At 34.8% G+C, this 25,190-nt stretch overlaps 1 protein-coding gene across 1 annotated transcript in view; it reads right to left on the bottom strand.

Annotated features, from left to right (window-relative positions):
- LOC150087228 (CAP-Gly domain-containing linker protein 4-like) overlaps positions 1-25,190 on the bottom strand; it is a 224,021-nt gene that overhangs the window by 98,617 nt on the left and 100,214 nt on the right. The window contains exon 6 of the mRNA XM_090372414.1: positions 1,664-1,813. Within this exon, the coding sequence (XP_090228540.1) occupies positions 1,664-1,813 (150 nt within the window). The remainder of the gene's footprint in view (positions 1-1,663; positions 1,814-25,190) is intronic.

Raw genomic sequence — 25,190 nt, 5'->3', positions numbered from 1 at the left:
CATAAATAATTTCTTTATTAATTTGCTTGATTTCAAAGGCTACTTTCATTTCTTTGGATAAATAAATCATAGTTTAAGCATAAACTATTGTTTTTTTGACCTTTATTTAACATTACTACTGTAAAATTTCATAGTTGAGAACGTAACCCATTTTTAACATTACGTCTATGGGAAATAAACTCCTGCTTTACGAGCGCACACTAGAAACGGATTAACTTGTAAAGTTGGGAACTACCTGTAGTCAGTTTGAAGGTGAATAAAATCATTAACTGCATTTAGAAGCCTGATGGCCTTGAACCACGGTCCACTCCCACTGAACATCTGCACTTGATCATTTGGTTACATCAGGGCCTAATTCTTTTTTTTTTTTTTTTTTTTTTTTAATCTCATCCAAATGAAACATAATGCTTTTTTTTTTTTTTTTTTTTTTTTTTTGGTGGATGGTGGGGAAAATCTGCACCCTGATGGGTATTTCTGTTTCCATCAACCACCTTAAAACAAGATGGCCATCATTCAAAAATACAGGACCAATCTGTTTGAAATTCTGGTTTACAAGTTTACAATTCTGTTTACAGTCCATTGAAACAAAATTTATAATACAAAATCATCTTCACTGTCATCTGCTGAACTACTATTATCTAAGAACCTGGTATTATCCATTGACCTGATTCACTAAGAGAAATTTCAATTTTTGGATCACTACTATTCACCACTTCCCAGTTTTTGTTATGAAAATCAATATAATAAAAAAAGAAACAATTACACCAACTATCAGCAGGAAAGCTATAACACATTTTTTTCTTATATCTGGTAATATTAAATTACAAAAACAAACATCGCATGTTAGTCAAAGAAATCTTCACTTATGCATCACACTAAAAATAAGTAATATGCATATTAGTATTACTGAACTGATGAAAACAGAGCCATTTACTATACAGTAACCAAATTATGACGATAAAAACCAATATCATTTTATTGGCAAATCACATAATGCTAAAACAGTTTAGCAAATATTTGCATTCAAAACAAAGCCCAGAAACTAAAAGGTATGGTGGATGTACTACATAGAAGGAGGTTGTTAAAATATCATTATAATAATTTTGTAATGTTATTCTGTAATAATTAATTATTAATAACAAAAATATTCAAGGCAACAATCTTTCATTTTAACTACTAATGTAATATTTCTTTCATGTGCCAAATGAGCCTGTATTATGCATTATAGAATGTAGTTTCAATTTCATTTCAATTAAACACACGATGCCTAAATTATTATACAATAATTTGCATTCATATAATTTGGTAAACTGCATAGAAATGTTTCAAAAAAGACGAACATTCATACACAGCTACACTATAAGCATAATAAATACATACATGTAAAAATCAACCACACAACCATTATTTAAAATAAAGAAGAAGAAAAAAAAAAATCTAGTAAAACCATTATGAAAATATAATATTTAATGTATAATGCCAATAGTATTATTAACCAGAAAAACAAAAATTCAACAAAAAACTAACATATATAGTGTTTTAAGCTTCTACAAATAAATGTCTCAACACCCAACAAAACCATTTATGTCACAAAATAGAGTGCATCATAACATTAACAGCACTTGCAAATAAAATTATGAGTTACATATATAAACAAATTTACCAGTTTCTATTTTGGATGTAACATGGGAAACATCAATTTTTGGATAAGTAATGTTTTTTGAAGGCGTACTTCGATTTCCTGATGATGATCTATGGTGACCATGAGAGAATCCATCACACTTTGATATTTTACTCACAGGAGCAAATATACCTGTAAGCAAAAATAAATAAGGCAGAAAAATATTTTCAACTGGATGATCTCATAAGGATTATATTAATTATACAATACTAACTACTGATAATTAAGTTAATGCTAAACAGATTAAAAGGGAAAGAACAAAAAATTTTCTAAAAACATTTTAAACAGGAAATTAATCTACTACAATAACATCAACTCACACAAATGTCAGAATGAACACACACACACACACACACACACACACACACACACACACACACACACACACACACACACACACACACACACACACACACACACAGCGAAAGAGAGAGAGTAAAATCCTGTTACTTCTTGGGGTTCACAAATCATTTTGTTGTACTAAAATTTTGCTCAAATGGATACTGTTGAAATAATCATTATTTGTTCAAATAAATTATACTGCACTTTCCTAATACATAGAAGTCATAATTTTCGTTTATTTTATTAAAATATTTACTTTAAAATCAATAATAAATAAATAAAAAAAAACGCACATTTTTTCGACTGATGAAATTATATATATTTACTATTCAAATTAATTAAATATCCTTGTCCTAAATCCTCTGAAATCTGCCTGTCTTCCAATTATGAGATCTCCTTTCCAGTTCACTACTAATTGGTAATTCTGTAGCTCAAGTTCAAGTCCACGAAGATTTCGTTTAGACTCCAAACTCGTATTCAGAACTAATCTCCAATACCCAAAAATTAAATCTCTCGAATGTGCTTAAAACATATGAGATGTTTAATTTTTAAATGGTTGTAGATTAGATATGCAGAAATTTGCATTCAGCCAAAGGGAGCCAACTGTTGGAATAATCTTCCACCTAGCATTGTAGAGGCAGATAGTATGAGTAAATTTAAGGCAGGTTTGGACAGATAATTGAAAGGGATATGAAAATTAAGTAGTATTTTTTTGGATGGTGTTGTATAAGCTTTGTTTTCTTACACCATACTGCTGGTACTAATACTAACCTAAGGCAAATTTCACATCTCTAACTCAGTCTAATACATGAATACTCATTGGATTTTAGTCGTGTTATGTGGTTCCATTAATTGGTAAGCCACAGCTATTCCAAAGTGAAGTCTACTCTAAATTCAGAGTTCTGAAATGGGCTAATATAAAAGCTGTCTTCCCTTTTACCTGGTCAAGGCCTGAGAGATATATATAAATCTCTAATATACACTCACCTCCAAACTATTATTAGTTAAAATCTCTTAAAATATGGTTGCTAAAAATCTACCCTTCAATCTTTCCTGTTTTCCATCTTTATGGGATAAAATTAGCATTAGAGTCCAGCCCAAAAACACCAGATTCAACAGTGTTTTGATTCCTCTGCATAATAGAAGAAAATCTCTCAGATTTTTTTCTTACTCATCTATCAAATTAGTAAAAAAAAAAAAAAAAAAAAAAACATATGATACTGATCTCTTACTGTTCCTACACAATAATTATTGTGCAACAATTACTTCTGATATTCTCTTGGGAGAGATATCTGTCCAACTGATGCCTAGAATGTAAAGCCCATCTACCCTCTTGGTAATCTACTGAGTAAACTATGTATTTTGTCATAATTATAACTGTTATCATTATTTGTATATAGTATGAGTTTGATGTTTAATTGTACATGGATCACTGTACTGTACATATTATATCCATGCAAGCCCCCCGGCCATGTGCAATGCAGGATGGAACTTCTCTTCTTTGGCAAGCTTATTTGTACCCTATTGTGCCCAATAAACTGGTATTTATTATTATTAATTACTAAAAAAAGTACAAATATTTAGAAATTTTAAAAAAATTTAAGAAATAGCACATATTCAGAAATTACTGCAGCAGATATAACTTGTTACTTTTTACATAATTAATAAGTAAATTTTTGTTTTTAATGTTTAACTCTTTTTACTTCATATTAATATGAAAATTCAACTTACCTGTAATCTGAACCAAAATTTTCAACTGACTAAAGCTGAATTTGATTAGTAATTAGAATGCATTTTTTTTTTTTGTTGATTGAGAGAGCAGTTTTTTGGGGAGTGTTTATAGAGCAAAAGCATTGAAAATTGTGAAAAAGTGAAGCCTCTTTCATTACTTTCCCCTTGTGTTTTTTTTTCGAAAAAAAAAAAAATAAAATAATAATAACAATCATTCAGAAATGTGAAAAATATAGAAGTGTAATTAGCATCAGTAGAAGCATATGATGCAAGAAAGCAAGCTTATGCAGCATCAGCAACGAAAAAAAAAAAAAAACACACCCTTCCCATTTCACCCATCCATTCGCTACAAAATGTTTGTCCAGTTCTTCCTTGCATTTATTTAAGCTATCAACTTCCACAACAACAGATGGAAGTTTGTTCCAGCAATCAACTACCCACTATCTAAAGGCAAATTTCTGCACATCTATTCTACTACAACTTTCTTTCCTCAATTTGAGTTTATGCCCCCTCAGGTTTGTAATCTGAGCAAGAGAAAAAAAAAAACATCAGCAGCACTGAGCCTGCTCAAACCATTCAAAGCCTTATACACCTCAATCAGATCACCTTGCAGGTGTCTAGTTTCCACACACTGCAATTTGCAGAATGCCTTTCTTCATAAGAGCACCCCCCCTTTGTTCCCCTTCTCTTTATTCATTCTAGCAAAAATGAGGCCTCCAGACCAGTACACAAGATGTGACCTGACCGTTGCTTTATACCAGGAGTGGCCAACTTAATTTGTGATGCGATCTACTTTTTTCCCTTCAAAATGTGCCACGATCTACCATCTCAAAAATTTCATTACACAAGGTGCACAAATCGAGGGATGACAGTATATTTAAAATTCGTCGTGATCGACCGAAATTAAATCCGTGATCAATTGGTAGATCGCGATCGACTTGGCCATCTCTGCTTTATACAAAGGGATAATCACCTCCTTATCCCTCCTAGCAAAATTCCTGCATATCATTGGCAAACCCCATGATCTACTCTGGCAGCCTGTCTGCACTGCTCAGAAAACTTCACTGCACAATTACCCCCCCCCCGGTATTTTTCATACTACACAAATCTGAGTGTAATACCACAAAATTGGTACATTTCTCTGGGGTTACTGCTACCCATACGCAGTACTTTGCATTTTTCAATGTTAAAATTCACTTGCCACTTCTCAGCCCATCTGCCAAACTTTTCTAGATCCTGTTGCAGTGGCATACTGTCATTACTGTTATTAGCAACCCTGCCAACCTTTGTGTCATTTGTAAACTTGGACTTAAGCCTGTTTTACTTATTAAACATCTTAATTGACTATCAAAATTATAACTGACTGCCATGCATCTTTTGCTGCTTTTTAACATCAGGCCAAGCCATTTGCATTCTGTCAGATTTTAACTGGCGGTGATAATATATCTGATATGTTTACCTTTTTAAAGAGAACCAATTTATATTATTCTATATAACTGTACTTTATTTTATCATATATACCTGATCTATATGCCTTCTCTTTAGTTTTTAACATCTAACTTATGATCTGAAAACTTTCTAGTATAGAATACCAATCCTTTTATCTGAATGACAACCTGGATTTTGTGTACTATGGTCCTAGATGCCAGTGTGCCATTAACATATAATTATCCTTCCATGTAATAATCTAACATACATTAAAATTCCATTACAGTGACTAAACCATTTTATTGAAAATCTTAATGTAAAGAAAAAATTTTAAAGTCCTAGCTAAAATTCCTTATTATTAGCACTTTGTAAGCATCATTTGAACAAAATGTTTTTTTTAAATTCAATATAACAAATTAAGGCCACTTGTACATAAAATATATTGGTTTGCAATGAAAGAAAAACTTTATCGGAAAAATTGGCACTCTTGTAGCCCACATTATAAATATGGCTTTTGGTGCATTCACTTGAACGAAAAACCACTTTATAAAAAATCTGCAAAAGATGGCATTAAGGGCAAGTTGCTTCAAATGGATAAAACAATTGTTGAGTGGGAGAAGACAGAGTGGTAATCAGTGGACACTGCTCTTTGTGGACCAGTGTTATTAGTGGAGTCCCCCAAGGTTCGGTGTTGAACCTTTTGTTTAGTTTATTTATCAGTGATATTGATGAAGGTATATCAGGCTTAATGTCCAAGTTTGCAAATGACACAAAGGTTGGCAGGGTTGCTAATAACAGTAATGACAGTAGGCCACTGCAACAGGATCTAGAAAAGTTTGGCAGATGGGCTGAGAAGTGGAAAGTGAATTTTAACATTGAAAAATGCAGTTGCATAAAGGGGATTCAAGGGGTTCTTGGAAAGACGGAATGTGTCAAGAGGGTGTACCCAACATGGAGTCTGGTAAGAATAATTCTGTCTTTCTATACCATATGTAGACTGGAGAGGTATGAAAAAATCATGTTTAATTTGGTAAAGCTTATTTGTCATAATGTTTGTTAATGTTCAAGGCATATATGACAAATAATAGGTCTATAGTCTGTTTATGGGACTAGAAATCATCCACTCAAGGACCTAGTCGATTTCACTGTCTCACCTTTCTCCTCATTTCATTCAATTCCAATATGACTGGGAATCAACAGAACTGAATATCCAAACATGATTGCAAAAGAGAGCAGATCATTTTCTTGACCCAGTATAAAATTGGATAAGTATTATACTATGTACCTATCAACAGCCTGTGAGGTACTAAAGGAGCCGCAGTATATTATATACTTCAATACTGTGCAGTTTGAAAGTTTCAAAGCAAGTTCTATTGCATAAATCTCTGCGGTATAGATGCTACATTGAAGGGAAATGTTCAGGAAGCCTACTGCTGATCCCACAAAGGATTTGGATTTTGAACCATCTGTGTAAATATGTAGGAAACCAGAATGAGTTCAGTGGGCAGCATGGAGTTTCCGATAAACTTCCTGTGGTGTATTACCCTTTCTCCAATGAAGGAGCTCTCAAAGCCAAATGTCAAAATGTTGGTTAAACCTTGGACAAGCATCAAAGATTTTCCCAGCATGGTCCAAAGACTACAGACCCTGTGGGATGGTCTTGATGACGTTTCAGTTTAATTGCATACTGCAATGCCAGCTATATACATCAAAGTGATTGACATGGTTCATTTTCTGTGCCCTCCAAAGTACCAACTTTGGACTGGAGATGTCCAAAAGATAGTAGCGACACAGATTCCATGATGACGATGAATTGGATCAAGCCATCAAAGGGCATCTTCCCTGTCTAAAGCATATACCTGGACATCACGATCCAATTTAGCCTGAACAAGTGCATGGTACAAATAGAGTAGCGTAATGGTTTGCAACTCAATTTATAGCAGAGAGAGAACAGAGCATATTATATCTCTCATGCATTTTATCTGTAATTTATGATTGTGCTAAAGGAGGGCCGGCATCCTGTCAAAAATATTCCCCAGGAATTTAGCTTCCGATCTAACTGGGATGACTTTCTCTTAACTTGAGTTCTGATTCAGGATGCTAATTCTGAATGATGGGCTGATTATATGCCTCAGACATCTTCGAAGAAAACTAATCCCTTTCTTTTCTTCACTTTCTTTAATAGTCAGAAAAAACTGGGGTATAAGATGTTTTTCCCAAAGTACATGCAAACATGTCCTCCAGTGCATCAGCAGTTTCGGATGTACCTGTAACTGGACCTCCATTATAGTGAAGGATTGGTGTTGGGTAAGAATTATATTTGCCCCTCACTTTTCTGATTTTTTCCCCCAGACAACTTTAGAGCTGGTTGACAGATAAAACGCAAAACAAGATTTTCAGTAGTGGGATAACATAAGAAATAGTTCCATGCTTCATTTTGTGCCTTCCTAGCGGCCATGCAGATATTTGTGGATTTGTATTTATCACTACCTGAACCTGTGTCACTACAAGTGAAGGATGCTACTGCATCACTGACTAAGGCTTGACTGACTGCAAGCACATCAAAGTGTTTCAGCTATTTGTAGGCATTCCAGTCAGCTTGTTCAAGCTTCCATCTTAGCATCCAAATAGGATATCACTGGAAAGTGATCACTCCCAAGAAGACTTTCAATTACCTCCAATGTAAATAAGGAGAAGAGGGGAGGAGAAAATGGACAAATCAATGGCAGTAAAACCACATGTGGGTTGTGAAAGTATGTATTGGGCACCAAGTTTAAATTGGAATGGTCATTGCAGTCCAGCACTATTAATTAACTGTGTGTGTGTGTGTGTTAATACTAGAACTACCACATAATGTACTACGATCACTAAAATCACCCAAGGTGAGAACAAAGGGTGGCAGTTATGAGATAAGTTTGTCAAGGCATTCCCGGGAGATGTCAGTCCTAGGTAGTAAGTAAAAAATTAACCCCAGTGGCTCATATCTGTTGAGTATGGGCTTGGCACACCCACAGTCCTGAGCTGGAGCTGGATATTATCATTCTTCTCTTTCTGGGTGATTCCTTTCTACTTCTGACTGTTGTTCTCTCTCTCTCTCTCTCTCTCTCTCTCTCTCTCTCTCTCTCTCTCTCTCTCTCTCTCTCTCTCTCTCTCTCTCTCTCTCTCTCCTCTCTCTCTCTCTCTCTCTCTCTCTCTCCCTCTCTCTCAGGATAATTCAGAAATATTTTTTTTGGCTGGTGCAGCATAAACTTCAGGCTTCCTTGCACCATATGGCTAATAATAATAATAATAATAAATGGAGCAAACAGTTAGGAGAAACCCTACAGAAATATGAATTGAGATTGCTTTCAAGTTAGTAGTGAGTGAAATTGGCTGAATGGGGATGTGATTTACAGCGACAATGGCAACTCCTCCACATGTAAGACCATCCATCTTCCTATCTTTACAAATGATCATACAATTCCTGAGGGTTGGATTTTCCATTGTCTATATATAAATTCATATAACTTCCATTTTTAACTGCACTTAATTCTTAAATAACACCTATAGAAAAGCCATATTTTCAATTTAAAATGACCAATAAATTTATATAAATTATATGTATTGCCTGGTGATAAAATATGCTAGCAGTCATTTGTAGGCTATAAATTGTTTATAAATTTTCTTAAACTTTCAGTGATAAACTTTCCTAGACTAAGTCTAGGAAAGTTTATCGCCCGCAATTCACCGCCAGCAATTAATCGCTAGCAGTTTACCGCAGCGGCATAAACAATTTATAGCCTACAAATATTGCCAGGCAAAAAATACATATAATTTATATAAGTTTATTTTTAACTTAAGTAGCATGTTTTAGGGAAGTGGGGGTAGGGCGTGCCGATTAGGGAGGTACTTATATATTTATAATCTCTTACAATCGCAACATTTTCTTATTTTGAGTTGATTTTTCATCCTTTTGAGTTTGTAAATGCATCATGTCGGCAGAATTTTTGAAATCAGAAAAAGGAAAACCATAATTTAGTGGGCATTTGTTTCATAAAGACAGGCAAAATGAAACAAAAATTCATTGGAAGCGTCAAAATTACTGAAAAACCAAATGTGCCGCTTGAGTTACTACGGTAGATAACACCATCATTAAAACATGGAAGGAGCACAATCATTGTGGAGACGCAGCAGGAGTTGAGGCAGCACAACTTCTTTATACCGTTCGAACTTATGCAGAAACAACAAATAATACACCTCATGGTATTATTTCAAATGCTTCGAGAATCTGTAGCCAAGAACCAGCCCCTAAGCTTCCAAGTGATACAATGAAACGAACGATCCGAAATATAAGAAATCGAAATTTTGATTGCCAAGTTCTTCAAACGTATCGTAGAAACATAGTTTTTACAGAAGAATATAAAACATCGTGCAATGGAAAATTGTTTCTACAATTTGATTCTAAACCCAAGGAAAATCGTATGTTAATTTTCAGTACAAAAAGAAATTTGCAGTTGTTAGCGCGAAGTGAACACTGGTATGCCAATGGGATTTTCAAAACTGTTCCCTTACTTTTTTTTTTTTTTTTTTTAATCAGCAGTATACGATACATGGATTCGAGGACAAAATATCGCTTCCATTAGTTTATGCATTATTGCCTAACAAGTCTCTCTACTACAGCAGCTGAAAGTATTGGAACCGGCTATGTCCCCGCAATCAATAACTATAGATTTTGAGACAGCAATGATGAATGCTTGCAGAAGAGGTTTTCCTGACGCTTCGCAACGGGGTTGTTTTTTCCACTTTTCACAATGTATTTTTCATTCCATTCAGAATAATGGATTGAAACAACATTATGAAACTGACGCTAATTTTGCTTTATTTATGCGAATTTTGGCAGAAATTGCATTTGTGCCCACTCCAATTGTGATGGTCGTTTTTGAACATTTGTGTGAAAAAAATGGTATTTTTCCTCCAGAATCACAAGAAGTTGTTGATTATTTTGAGGATACATGGATTGGACACCCAACCAGATAACATCTTCATCGACCAACAAAGTATTCCCATGAAATGTGGAACGTATGCCAGCTTGTTCTTGAAGGATTACCAAGAACAAATAATTCTGTTGAAGGGTGGCATAGAGGATTTGAGAAACAAGTCGCTGCTTATCATCCCAACATTTGGAAATTTATCGATTGCATTAAAAAAGAACAAAGTATTAACGAAATGCACATTGAACAATATTTAAGTGGAAGTGATCTGGACAACAAAAAAAAAAAAAAAAAGTATCATGATTGTGATGAATGAATTAAAAGGCTTGTTAGTGCATACGATAAACGGGGTGATATTGTCGATTATCTAAGAGGTATAGCGCATAATATTTCTTATTAATAATTTACATACTGTGTTGTAAATATTACAGTTTCTTAGTAATTAATTATCACAACGTGACTGATTCTGAAGATTGCATAAACATTCATTTTGAATTTTTGCAGTGTACTATGACATACATAATGTTATAATTAGTTTAGTTTAGTTTAAAATTAACCAATTGTTATACTGTTCAAATAATGGATTTTTTACTATTTTTGTGATACATGCAACTATTAAAATACATAATCTACTTATTAAATTACATATTTCCATACATGTTTTTTTTTTTTTTTTTTTTTTATTTCCGTACTATTCCCTCACAGTTCATAGAATTCCAAAAATATGTTAATCATAGCTTAAGGCAGAAACTTAAATAAAAAATATTTTTTTATGATTTCACCAAACACATCTCATTGCTTCTAGACAGTAAAATGCAATAAACAGACGCTGCGGTAAATTGTTTATGCGATAAACTGATGCAGCGGTAAATTTTCTAGACTCCCCATTCAAGCTCTTATACACCTCAATCAGATCACCTTGCAGGTGCCTAGTCTCCAGACACTGCAATTTGCAGAACTTAAGCCTTTCTTGGTAACAACAACCATTTGTCCCATTCACCAATCAATACTTGACTGCAGCAAGATGGTTTGTTGTTCCGAACCCAGAATAAATTATTCAGGAGCATGCACAAACATGGCCACTCGGTAATGTACCTTGCTTTACCATAAAGAAAAAAAGGACAAGAAGCAGGAAGGGGAAATGGTTTATGCTGTTAGTTAACAGAAAAAAAATCCTATGCAGTGCATAGAGTTCACATAGATGGCCAGTGCAATGTGGAGTCAGTTTGGTGTGATATAAGCACTGCGAAAACAAAAATGAAAGTAGGAGTGTTATAGGCCTAATGAATGGGGTGAGTACAGTGAACAACTACACAGAGAAATAGAGTGGGCCAGTAAATCAGCAGCAATTCTTCATGCATTAAGAATCTGCATATAAACAAACCACTAGGTGCCAATGATCACAGTGTATTGATATGGGATTTAATTAAAAATGTAACTACCATGAAGGGTAAAGGGAAGAATTTTTGCTTTCATAATGGAGACTACAGTGGTTGCAGACAGTTTTTAAATTCTATACAGTGAGACCAACCAACAATGTTAGCAACAACAAATTCTAAATGGGATGGTGCTGTTTGTTTGGTTTTTAGGAGCATTAGCAACTAAGGCCATATTGCTCTGGGATATGCGGTGGTCATTCCCTGACCTTTCCGCATCCTCCGTATTAGGTGGTGATGGGGCTCAAACCCCGGTCTAATCAAGAAGTGTGTGCTACGGACTGCTGCTCCTTCCTACCTGGCTACGGAGGCGCCTAAAAGGGATGCATCCAGGGAAATAATCATAGAAGTTACTAGGCTTTTCATACAAACTAAAAAATACTGTTAAACCTAAACGGACTTCAGATGATCTAATGCGACACACAGCATAGAAGAAAATGCATAAGCTGCATATAACTTATCAGGTGATACACATTGTTTGTTTGTTTAGGGGTTTTATGGCACATCAGCGTCTGAAGCAATAATGCATCAAGTCAAGGTGATACAGAAGCCTATGGTAGATATAAACTACTCTTCAATTAAGTCACAAAGGAGGTTAGGCAAGCCACAGCAGATTACAAGAAATCTTTCGCAAAGTATGCAAAGAAAAACAGCAAAACTTTTTTATTTATGTAAACACTTAAAAGGCAGTGGATGAATCACATTAGTCCACTTGATATCAATGGTTTAACTGTTGATGACTCTGTTCAGGTTGCTGACAAACTGAATATGTATTTTGCATCTACATTCGCACATGAGTAATTCTTCAGGGAAGTGCATACCAGAAGTTTATCAAACTTTAACAAGGAGCTAAATGATTTAAAAAAAAATGAGGGGAAAGTAGAAGATAAATTGTCTCATTTAAACATAAAAAAGGCACCTGGGGTGGATGGGATCTATCCAATTATATTAAAGGAGGCAACAAAGGAAGGAAGTAAGCAAACCCTTTGCTGTAATTATGAGAACATCTTTGGATTCAGGGAAGGTCCCTGTGGACTTGAGATGTGCGAATGTATCCCCAATTCACAAAGGGGGATCAAAAGGTGACATAATTACAGACTTATTAGCCCAACTGATGTCCCAGGGAAAATAATGGAATGACTGGTTAAAGAAGTAATACAGAACTATCTAGACAGGAATGCAGTTATACCTCAGTCACGGCACAGGTTCATTCAGGGAGAATCTTGTCTAATCAATTTGATTATTTTTTATGATGCAGTGACAAAGGAATGGAATGTAAAAAATAATTTTGATATCATATATTTGGATTTCAAGAAAGCTTTTGATATTATTGCACATAAAAGATTGCTGTACAAATTGGAGCAGTGTGGCTTTAAGGGAAAGTTACTGCTATGGATAAAGTGATGGCTGATTGGGAGAAGACAAAGTGGTTATCAATGGGCACTGCTCTTCGCACACTAATGTTACTAGTGGAGTTTTCCACAGAGTTTGGTGATGGTATATCTGTATATCTATATTGATAAGGTATATCTGGTTTAATGTCTAAGTTTATAGATGATACAAAGGTTGGCAATCTGGTAATGACAGTAATGAAGGCATGTTGCTGCAAAAAGATCTAGAAATATTAGGCACGTGGGTTGAGAAATGGTAATTGAAGTTTAACATTGACAAATGCAAGGTCTGCATGTGGATAGCAGTAATTACAGAGTAATGTGCCAACTCTGTTCGGGTTGCTGACAAACTGAACTCGGTGGGGGAAAATGAAAAGGATCTTGAGGTAATTGTGTAGTCAGATATGAAATTCTCTGACAGTGCAGACAGGCTGCCAGGACAGCTCATACATTTCTGTCAATGACATACAAGAATTTGGCTAGCAGGGATAAGGATGTGATTATCCCATTGTTTAAGTCAATGGTCAAGCCACAACTTGAGTACTGCATACAAGTCTGTTGGCTTCATTTCAGGAAGGACGTAGAGCTGCTGGAAAAAGTACAGAGAAGGGCAACAAGATTGGTGAGGAGAACAAGGAATGCTCTTACCAAGGAATGCTCAAATTGCAGTGCCTGGAGACTAGGTGCCTACAAGGTGATCTGATTAAGCTGTTTAAGGCTTTGAATGACTTGAGCAAACTCAATTCAGATGGAATTCTTCCTCTTGCTCAGACTATGTACACGAGGTTGCATAAATTCAAATTGACAACGGACGGTTGCAGAATGTCGGGAAGTTTGCCTTCAGCCAATGGGTGGTTGATTGCTGGAAAACTTAAAAACCTACATCTGATATATTTTGGAAGTGGTAGTTTGAATAAATTCAAGAACTAGACAAACTATTGGAGGGAATGGATAGGTGAAATGAGAATTTTTTTTTTTTTTTTTTTTTTTTTGGCTGATGCTCTATTATAAGTTTGCTTTCTTGTGTCATTTGCTACTACTAATATTTTACTACTAATATTTATATTATAATCATTTGATCAGTTCATTTTTAATTTTTTTTTTAAAGTTATTTTTTAGTGGCATAGTGCACAAGTAAATAAAATTTGAATTATGATGAACTTATGATGAACTGCAGCAATGCAGCCTTCTTAAGCAGCTATCTCAAGACATTTACAGTATAGGCTACAAAGTGCCATTCCTAATTTTCCAATAGTTTTCTTATATCACACAACACTACATTATGTACAGGTGGACAAAATTCATTGTACTGAATTTTCAACAAAATTATGTCATTCAAAGAAGCTTTACAAAGCATGAATATTAGATGTTGTCCATGAATTAGAAAAAAAAAAAAAATTCTTTGTTAAAAACAATGTTCAATTTAATGGAATTTACTGTATCTATTTTTATCTGTTATGTACTCTGTGACTAAGGCTACAACCTGAGCTCAATAATTTGTATACAGGTTCTAGGGTATTAGAGGTTTATTTTTCTATGGGAAAAGGGTGCCATCTGATACTGCTAAAATCTGCAATGTGTATAGTAGTATTAATGGGTGGTTCTTGGTCATTTTTTATTATGTTCCATATCTTGGCTTTTGAAAATGCCTATGTGGTTTCTATTAATGTGCTTTTGTTACAGATGGCATTATCAGTTACACTATCACAAAGGCTTTTTTATAAAGTCTCTGTTCACAGAACTTAATGATCATTAAGAACAAGGTGTTTTTAAAAATCCAGTGGTGTTTTCACATCAAGTGCAACCTGCAGGATCCAAATTTGCTATGTTGCCTTGGATCATATTCTATTTACCTTCTTTAATTCTTTTGCTCTGATCAATATATGATTTTTAGCAATTTTCACATTGTAGAATGTGCACAAGAACACTGAGGACAGTACCTTGGTCTTTGGGGGGGTAGGGAAGAATTTCAAATGGTGTTTGCATTGGTGAATCTAGTGTATGAGGCTTGACTATTAAATAAAGAGACTGCAACACACTCATTCACTTTGCAGTGCGACAGGTTTTCATTACATTGTGTTTTTGCAGTTGCTGGAAAAATGACAGAACAAAAGAATCGAAAATAGAATCAACCATTAATTTTTAACGAAAGTACAGAAAACACAAAGTTATGAGTTATGTCAAGTTTATGAGGAAGATACTATGTCAAGTGCTAGCATGTCTCAATGGCATAAAAAATTTTTAGACGAAAGAATGTGGAAGGCTATGAATGACCAAGCTGTCCAGTATCCATGAAAACTGATGAAAATTTGGGCCAGGTAAGAACAGTGATTAGAGGTGATCATTGTTTAAGCATCAGAATGGTTATATCAGAAATCAACATGGACAAAGAAACAGTTAAACCAAAAATTTAGGAATTAGAAAAGCATGTGCCAAGAGGTGTCAAAAATTTTGAATAAAGATCAAAGAATGAGAAGACTCCAAGTTTGTGAAGATGTTTTTTTGAAAAAAAATTGAAGATCCAGACTTTGAGTATTATAATTACTTGCAATGAAAGTTGGCTGTTCCTGTATGACCTAGAACCTAAAAGCCAGTCAATACAATGGAAGACCAAGAAAACAAAGAATGTCAAAATCAAAAATGAAAAATCATGCTTTTATATTAAAGGAATTATTTTGAAAAATTCAAAAATTTTTATTTTTGATTTATTTTATTTTATTTGATTTAGTGGAAATATTGTTGAATATTTCACTAAATCAGAGTCAAGGTCTGGCGAGTAGGGTGAATGTTCTGTGTGAACATGCACCCTACTCACCAGATAGCCCCTTGTGACTTTTCTCTCTTCACTAAACTGAAAAGTGTACTTAAGGGAACCCATTTTCAGTCTAATGATGACATTCAGAGAAAAAAACACTGTTAAATTACTGAAGACAACTCCCAGAAAAGTTTGTACTTGGAAGAAATGTATGGAACAGTGTGTGCAAGCCCATAATTATTTTGAAGGGGATAACTTGTAGGATAAAAAATATTTCATTATTTTATTGAAACAGTCTCATTATTTAATAGGCCCACCAGAGAACTTCATATCAGACTGCACAATTACCTCCCGCTCTCTTTCACTCTCCACTTACCCGAGTGTAGTACTGCACAGTTGGTACGTTTCTCTTGGGTTACTTCTACACATATGCAGTACTTTGCATTTGTCAATGTTAAAATTAAGTTGCCACTTCTCAGCCCATCTGCCCAACTTATCTAGATCCAGTTGGAGTGACATACTGTCTTTAACAACTGTGCCAACCTTTGTATCATAAGCAAACTTGGACATTAAAATCTGATATACCTTCATCGATATTATTGATAAATACAGAAAACAACAATGGGCCCACCACCGAACCCTGGGGAACTCCATTAATAAAATTAGTCCACAAAGAGCAGTGTCCACTGATTACCACTCTCTGTCATCTCCCACTCAACCATCCCTTCATCCATTGTAGCAACTTGCCTTTAATGACATACCACTCCAATTTGTACAGCAGTCTTCTATTAGTAAATTAATAAGAGGAGTTTACTTCAATATAGTACGTGGAACACTTCCGTATGATACCCTCCAGAAATTAAAACGGAAAAAACGAAAAAAATCGGCAACTTACCGGTCCATTAAAGTAAAATATAAATAAAGTAAAATATAAATAATTAAATAATCAATTTAACACAATTCAAAATCAATTCAAAACAATTAAAATTCAAATTAACGCAATTAAAAGAATAACGAAAATATTCAAAACGATCTTCCTTCCTGAAGCTGACAATGCTTTTCGACCGACTGTCGTGATCACAGGAATGAAAATCACCGAATCAGGCTAAACCTGCAACTTAAATAGTGATTATGTGTCTTCGCGCATGCGCGTAAAGGTCCACGCATCGGAGATCAAATATGGCCGCCGAACATTAACAGAATTCTCGTGTAATTTAATTTCAATGGTTTCTGCAATTAATAGTCGCGTATAATTACGTTGAACGTTAAGTATTTTGGCCTCGTTAAATAAAAAAGTATGTTTTTCGTTAATGGCATGAAAGGCTAATTCTGACGCTGCTGAACGAGAAGCACGAACTGAGGCTTCGTGTTGATTTACACGAATATTAAGAGAAAACCGCGTCGAACCCTGATAAGACGAGTCGCAATCACCGCAAGAAATGTTGTATACTAGATCATTAATTTGTGTTGCGAACGCGGAAAGAACCGAGCGATTGTTCAGTATAGTGTGTAGCTTCCGTATAGGCCTAGCTATAATTTTAAATTCGGTATCTTTAAAGAATCTGTTAAGCTGTTTGTGCCACTGTTCAACGTATGGGACAGAAATAAAGTATTTTTTGATATTACTATTGTTGATTGGTGCAGTATTTTGTATCCTATCCTTAGCTTGTACCCTAATTCGATTTATTGTGTTAATGGGATAACCCCTGTTCACGAATCTGCTAGTTAATATTTGTATTTCTGAGTCCAAAGCAGAATCCGTCGTTGAATATTTATAGGCATTTAGAAATTGATTAAAGATAATCGATCTTTTGTAGGTGAACGGGTGGTAGCTATTATAATGTAGAAGCATACCGGTGTTTGTGGGTTTTCGATAGATGCTAAATTGTATTTTGTTCGAGTCCCGGGTAAGCGTGAAATTTAGAAAGTTTAATGATTTAGTATCCGTATCTTCCCTTTCCAATGTAAATTTGAGTCTAGAATGAATATTATTAAACGAATGTAAAATGTCTTGGATAGTACTACTATCGGTAATAACTAGAACATCGTCTAAATACCTCCCATAGTATGTGGACGAAAAGGTGTCAAATGTATCTGCTCAATCGTTGAGAGATAGATCTCTGACATTAAGCCACTCAGGCTCAAACCCATTGGTAATCCAAAAATTTGTTTGTACGCCTTGTCTCGAAAGGTGATGTAGTTAGCCTCAACTAATAGTTTAATTAAGTGAAAAATTTCCTTAATAGGCAGCTTCGTATAATTAATCGGTGTCGAGTTTTTATTTAACATATCCCAAATAATATCTAATGTGTATTCAACGTTTACATTCGTATATAATGAGGTAACATCTAATGAGAATAAATTGTCATTGTCGCCGAGTCTACAGTCTTTAAGATTATTAAATAATGTATCGTAATTCTTAATCCCAAATTGTATAACCTGTCTAAAAGGTTTTATAATGTTATATACATATGTGGCTAAGGCTGAAAATGCCGAGTTCCTGTAGGAAACAATAGGTCGAATCGGAAATCCAGGCTTGTGTAATTTTACCTGACCAAAAAGTGCAGGAATATTGTATGTTCTGGACTTCAATTCCTTCAACTGAACCATAGTAATGTAGTCGTTTTTACGATATGTGGTTAACGTTTTATTGTATTGATTTACCAAATTGGTAAACAGTGTCGGGTCCACTTCACGATAAGTGGAGGTATCAGACACAACTGAATCTAACTTATTAATATAATCATGTTTATCTAGTATTACCACTGTGTCTCCTTTATCTGCCCTCTGTATAATAATGTCCTTATTTTCTCGAAGTTCTCGTAAAGCTGAAATGTCATGTGTATTCAATTTAGGAAGTCGCGTTTCTTTTATGTTATTCACTACTTGGTTAACTTGTTGAATAAATACATCTTTTTGTGGAACACTACGAAGTCCAAATTCAATATCAATTACGCATTGTTTTTTTGGCAGCTTTCGAGGTGGTAAATTATAATTTAATCCTTTGGATAAAAGTGAAATCTGGTCCTGCGATAGTGTACACGAGGAAAGATTTGTAACCTGTTGATATGTCGGTTCGTTGGATACTGGGTGAGGGGATGTTCGTGAACTAGCTGACATATTCTGTGGTAGTGCGTTATGTGTCTGTGGGGGGGTTGTCACCCAACTCGTGTGAACTTGGTCGCAAGCTCGCGACAATGTGTTAGAATTCGCATGAACGTGTCTTGAACTATTCGATAATGTTTGCAACTTATTAACGTGTCTGTTTTTTATCTCTGAGGCTTGTGCTTCCCGTCGCAAATCTATGGAGGTCTTCAATACAGACCAATCGTTCGGATGTAGATAATTTTTTAATTTATCGCGAAGCTTCCTAACCTGGGAAAGGTATTTTTGTTTATCCGAATATCGAGATTTTAAGGCAAGCTTAACAATATTACGTGATGTCGCCAGTGATAGTTGTTTTATGCCTGAAATTTTTTGATTTAAATTCACCCTGGCAAACTTCGGAACGATGTTGTTTTGAAGGCAATATTTTAGGAAAGAAATATGGTAACTTTGGGCCGAGTACCTTAGTGTAGATTTAATGTAATTTTGTACCAAGCCATTCAAAAAATCTCCCATAATTGTGTATCGATTGTATACTACTGGAGAGACAGGAAGTGAATGAAATAGTCAATAAGAGTTTGGAAATTAATTAGATAGTATGAATCAGAGCTGAAATACTCAATATGTTCTACGTTGATAATAATATTAGTAAATTAATAAGAGGAGTTTACTTCAATATAGTACGTGGAACACTTCCGTATGATACCCTCCAGAAATTAAAACGGAAAAAACGAAAAAATCGGCAACTTACCGGTCCATTAAAGTAAAATATAAATAAAGTAAAATATAAATAATTAAATAATCAATTTAACACAATTCAAAATCAATTCAAAACAATTAAAATTCAAATTAACGCAATTAAAAGAATAACGAAAATATTCAAAACGATCTTCCTTCCTGAAGCTGACAATGCTTTTCGACCGACTGTCGTGATCACAGGAATGAAAATCACCGAATCAGGCTAAACCTGCAACTTAAATAGTGATTATGTGTCTTCGCGCATGCGCGTAAAGGTCCACGCATCGGAGATCAAATATGGCCGCCCGAACATTAACAGAATTCTCGTGTAATTTAATTTCAATGGTTTCTGCAATTAATAGTCGCGTATAATTACGTTGAACGTTAAGTATTTTGGCCTCGTTAAATAAAAAAGTATGTTTTTCGTTAATGGCATGAAAGGCTAATTCTGACGCTGCTGAACGAGAAGCACGAACTGAGGCTTCGTGTTGATTTACACGAATATTAAGAGAAAACCGCGTCGAACCCTGATAAGACGAGTCGCAATCACCGCAAGAAATGTTGTATACTAGATCATTAATTTGTGTATGCCTATTTGTGTATGTGTATTCTAAATGCCTATAAATATTCAACGACGGATTCTGCTTTGGACTCAGAAATACAAATATTAACTAGCAGATTCGTGAACAGGGGTTTATCCCATTAACACAATAAATCGAATTAGGGTACAAGCTAAGGATAGGATACAAAATACTGCACCAATCAACAATAGTAATATCAAAAAAATACTTTATTTCTGTCCCATACGTTGAAACAGTGGCACAAACAGCTTAACAGATTCTTTAAAGATACCGAATTTAAAATTATAGCTAGGCCTATACGGAAGTTACACACTATACTGAACAATCGCTCGGTTCTTTTCCGCGTTCGCAACACAAATTAATGATCTAGTATACAACATTTCTTGCGGTGATTGCGACTCGTCTTATCAGGGTTCGACGCGGTTTTCTCTTAATATTCGTGTAAATCAACACGAAGCCTCAGTTCGTGCTTCTCGTTCAGCAGCGTCAGAATTAGCCTTTCATGCCATTAACGAAAAACATACTTTTTTATTTAACGAGGCCAAAATACTTAACGTTCAACGTAATTATACGCGACTATTAATTGCAGAAACCATTGAAATTAAATTACACGAGAATTCTGTTAATGTTCGGCGGCCATATTTGATCTCCGATGCGTGGACCTTTACGCGCATGCGCGAAGACACATAATCACTATTTAAGTTGCAGGTTTAGCCTGATTCGGTGATTTTCATTCCTGTGATCACGACAGTCGGTCGAAAAGCATTGCTTCAGGAAGGAAGATCGTTTTGAATATTTTCGTTATTCTTTTAATTGCGTTAATTTGAATTTTAATTGTTTTGAATTGATTTTGAATTGTGTTAAATTGATTATTTAATTATTTATATTTTACTTTATTTATATTTTACTTTAATGGACCGGTAAGTTGCCGATTTTTTCGTTTTTTCCGTTTTAATTTCTGGAGGGTATCATACGGAAGTGTTCCACGTACTATATTGAAGTAAACTCCTCTTATTAATTTACTAATATTATTATCAACGTAGAACATATTGAGTATTTCAGCTCTGATTCATACTATCTAATTAATTTCCAAACTCTTATTGACTATTTCATTCACTTCCTGTCTCTCCAGTAGTATACAATCGATACACAATTATGGGAGATTTTTTGAATGGCTTGGTACAAAATTACATTAAATCTACACTAAGGTACTCGGCCCAAAGTTACCATATTTCTTTCCTAAAATATTGCCTTCAAAACAACATCGTTCCGAAGTTTGCCAGGGTGAATTTAAATCAAAAAATTTCAGGCATAAAACAACTATCACTGGCGACATCACGTAATATTGTTAAGCTTGCCTTAAAATCTCGATATTCGGATAAACAAAAATACCTTTCCCAGGTTAGGAAGCTTCGCGATAAATTAAAAAATTATCTACATCCGAACGATTGGTCTGTATTGAAGACCTCCATAGATTTGCGACGGGAAGCACAAGCCTCAGAGATAAAAAACAGACACGTTAATAAGTTGCAAACATTATCGAATAGTTCAAGACACGTTCATGCGAATTCTAACACATTGTCGCGAGCTTGCGACCAAGTTCACACGAGTTGGGTGACAACCCCCCCACAGACACATAACGCACTACCACAGAATATGTCAGCTAGTTCACGAACATCCCCTCACCCAGTATCCAACGAACCGACATATCAACAGGTTACAAATCTTTCCTCGTGTACACTATCGCAGGACCAGATTTCACTTTTATCCAAAGGATTAAATTATAATTTACCACCTCGAAAGCTGCCAAAAAAACAATGCGTAATTGATATTGAATTTGGACTTCGTAGTGTTCCACAAAAAGATGTATTTATTCAACAAGTTAACCAAGTAGTGAATAACATAAAAGAAACGCGACTTCCTAAATTGAATACACATGACAGTTCAGCTTTACGAGAACTTCGAGAAAATAAGGACATTATTATACAGAGGGCAGATAAAGGAGACACAGTGGTAATACTAGATAAACATGATTATATTAATAAGTTAGATTCAGTTGTGTCTGATACCTCCACTTATCGTGAAGTGGACCCGACACTGTTTACCAATTTGGTAAATCAATACAATAAAACGTTAACCACATATCGTAAAAACGACTACATTACTATGGTTCAGTTGAAGGAATTGAAGTCCAGAACATACAATATTCCTGCACTTTTTGGTCAGGTAAAATTACACAAGCCTGGATTTCCGATTCGACCTATTGTTTCCTACAGGAACTCGGCATTTTCAGCCTTAGCCACATATGTATATAACATTATAAAACCTTTTAGACAGGTTATACAATTTGGGATTAAGAATTACGATACATTATTTAATAATCTTAAAGACTGTAGACTCGGCGACAATGACAATTTATTCTCATTAGATGTTACCTCATTATATACGAATGTAAACGTTGAATACACATTAGATATTATTTGGGATATGTTAAATAAAAACTCGACACCGATTAATTATACGAAGCTGCCTATTAAGGAAATTTTTCACTTAATTAAACTATTAGTTGAGGCTAACTACATCACCTTTCGAGACAAGGTGTACAAACAAATTTTTGGATTACCAATGGGTTTGAGCCTGAGTGGCTTAATGTCAGAGATCTATCTCTCAACGATTGAGCAGATACATTTGACACCTTTTCGTCCCCGTATCACATACTATGGGAGGTATTTAGACGATGTTCTAGTTATTACCGATAGTAGTACTATCCAAGACATTTTACATTCGTTTAATAATATTCATTCTAGACTCAAATTTACATTGGAAAGGGAAGATACGGATACTAAATCATTAAACTTTCTAAATTTCACGCTTACCCGGGACTCGAACAAAATACAATTTAGCATCTATCGAAAACCCACAAACACCGGTATGCTTCTACATTATAATAGCTACCACCCGTTCACCTACAAAAGATCGATTATCTTTAATCAATTTCTAAATGCCTATAAATATTCAACGACGGATTCTGCTTTGGACTCAGAAATACAAATATTAACTAGCAGATTCGTGAACAGGGGTTATCCCATTAACACAATAAATCGAATTAGGGTACAAGCTAAGGATAGGATACAAAATACTGCACCAATCAACAATAGTAATATCAAAAAATACTTTATTTCTGTCCCATACGTTGAACAGTGGCACAAACAGCTTAACAGATTCTTTAAAGATACCGAATTTAAAATTATAGCTAGGCCTATACGGAAGTTACACACTATACTGAACAATCGCTCGGTTCTTTCCGCGTTCGCAACACAAATTAATGATCTAGTATACAACATTTCTTGCGGTGATTGCGACTCGTCTTATCAGGGTTCGACGCGGTTTTCTCTTAATATTCGTGTAAATCAACACGAAGCCTCAGTTCGTGCTTCTCGTTCAGCAGCGTCAGAATTAGCCTTTCATGCCATTAACGAAAACATACTTTTTTATTTAACGAGGCCAAAATACTTAACGTTCAACGTAATTATACGCGACTATTAATTGCAGAAACCATTGAAATTAAATTACACGAGAATTCTGTTAATGTTCGGCGGCCATATTTGATCTCCGATGCGTGGACCTTTACGCGCATGCGCGAAGACACATAATCACTATTTAAGTTGCAGGTTTAGCCTGATTCGGTGATTTTCATTCCTGTGATCACGACAGTCGGTCGAAAAGCATTGTCAGCTTCAGGAAGGAAGATCGTTTTGAATATTTTCGTTATTCTTTTAATTGCGTTAATTTGAATTTTAATTGTTTTGAATTGATTTTGAATTGTGTTAAATTGATTATTTAATTATTTATATTTTACTTTATTTATATTTTACTTTAATGGACCGGTAAGTTGCCGATTTTTTCGTTTTTTCCGTTTTAATTTCTGGAGGGTATCATACGGAAGTGTTCCACGTACTATATTGAAGTAAACTCCTCTTATTAATTTACTAATATTATTATCAACGTAGAACATATTGAGTATTTCAGCTCTGATTCATACTATCTAAGCAGTCTTCTATGTGCAACAGTATAAAAAGCTTTCCCAAAATCCAAGTATATGATATCAACATTATTTTTTGCATCTAGTTCCTTTGTGACCAAATCATAGTATCCAATAATTATTGGATACTATGTGGATACTAAATGGTCAGACAAGACCTCCCTTTAACAAACTCATGTTGTGTCTTAACTATTCAGTCTTGTCTAGATGATCCAGGAATGCTTTTTTAACCAGTGACTCCATTATTTTACCCAAACACAAGTTAAACCAAGAGGTCTATAGTTACTTGTGGCACCTTTTGAACCCCCTTTGTTAATACATTTGCACACCTCCAGTCCATGGGGACCTCCCTGGAATCCAAGGATGCTCTCATAATTATGACTAAGGGTTTGCTTACTTCCTTTGCTTACTTCATTTCTTCAATAGCAATGTGATGGTTTCCTCATGAGTTCTTCCACTGCCCAACAACTCTACTTCCAGTGTTACGATATGATGTGCCTGCCCTGTCAAGGACAATCCCTAACACTATAAATATCATTCTTATGCTTATTCACTCACTTGTAGACTTGCTCAGAGTTAACTCATATGTGCTTCACTATACTGAGTCAACATTCCACAATAAATTTCAATTTCAACAGGTTTTATTCATTCTGCATTCAAAAATTGGATCACACTTCCATCTTGGTGCATGAGTACAGGGGTAGCATGGAACTCAGTATTACAGATTTCAATCAATTGGTAAGATTATCATCGGTTTTTGCATAATATGCACTGACCTTTGTATTATATGAAGCACAGAATGAAAGCTAGTCTTGAAGGATTTATTAGGAACTATACATATCAACATAACTCCCACTAGGTATATATGGCATAAATTCCAATGAAAGTCAGTCTTGTCACACCCACTCTAATATTCAGTTGTTACATAATTGGTAGTAACTGATTCTATTCTTCAATTCACATAAATCTTCTGATAAAATAGTTACTTAT

Source organism: Mastigoproctus giganteus, chromosome 4 (assembly GCF_048544385.1).
Source record: "Mastigoproctus giganteus isolate SK-2022 chromosome 4, ASM4854438v1, whole genome shotgun sequence".
NCBI classification, from domain to species: domain Eukaryota; kingdom Metazoa; phylum Arthropoda; class Arachnida; order Uropygi; family Thelyphonidae; genus Mastigoproctus; species Mastigoproctus giganteus.
This window is presented reverse-complemented; position numbering and strand designations above follow the sequence as displayed.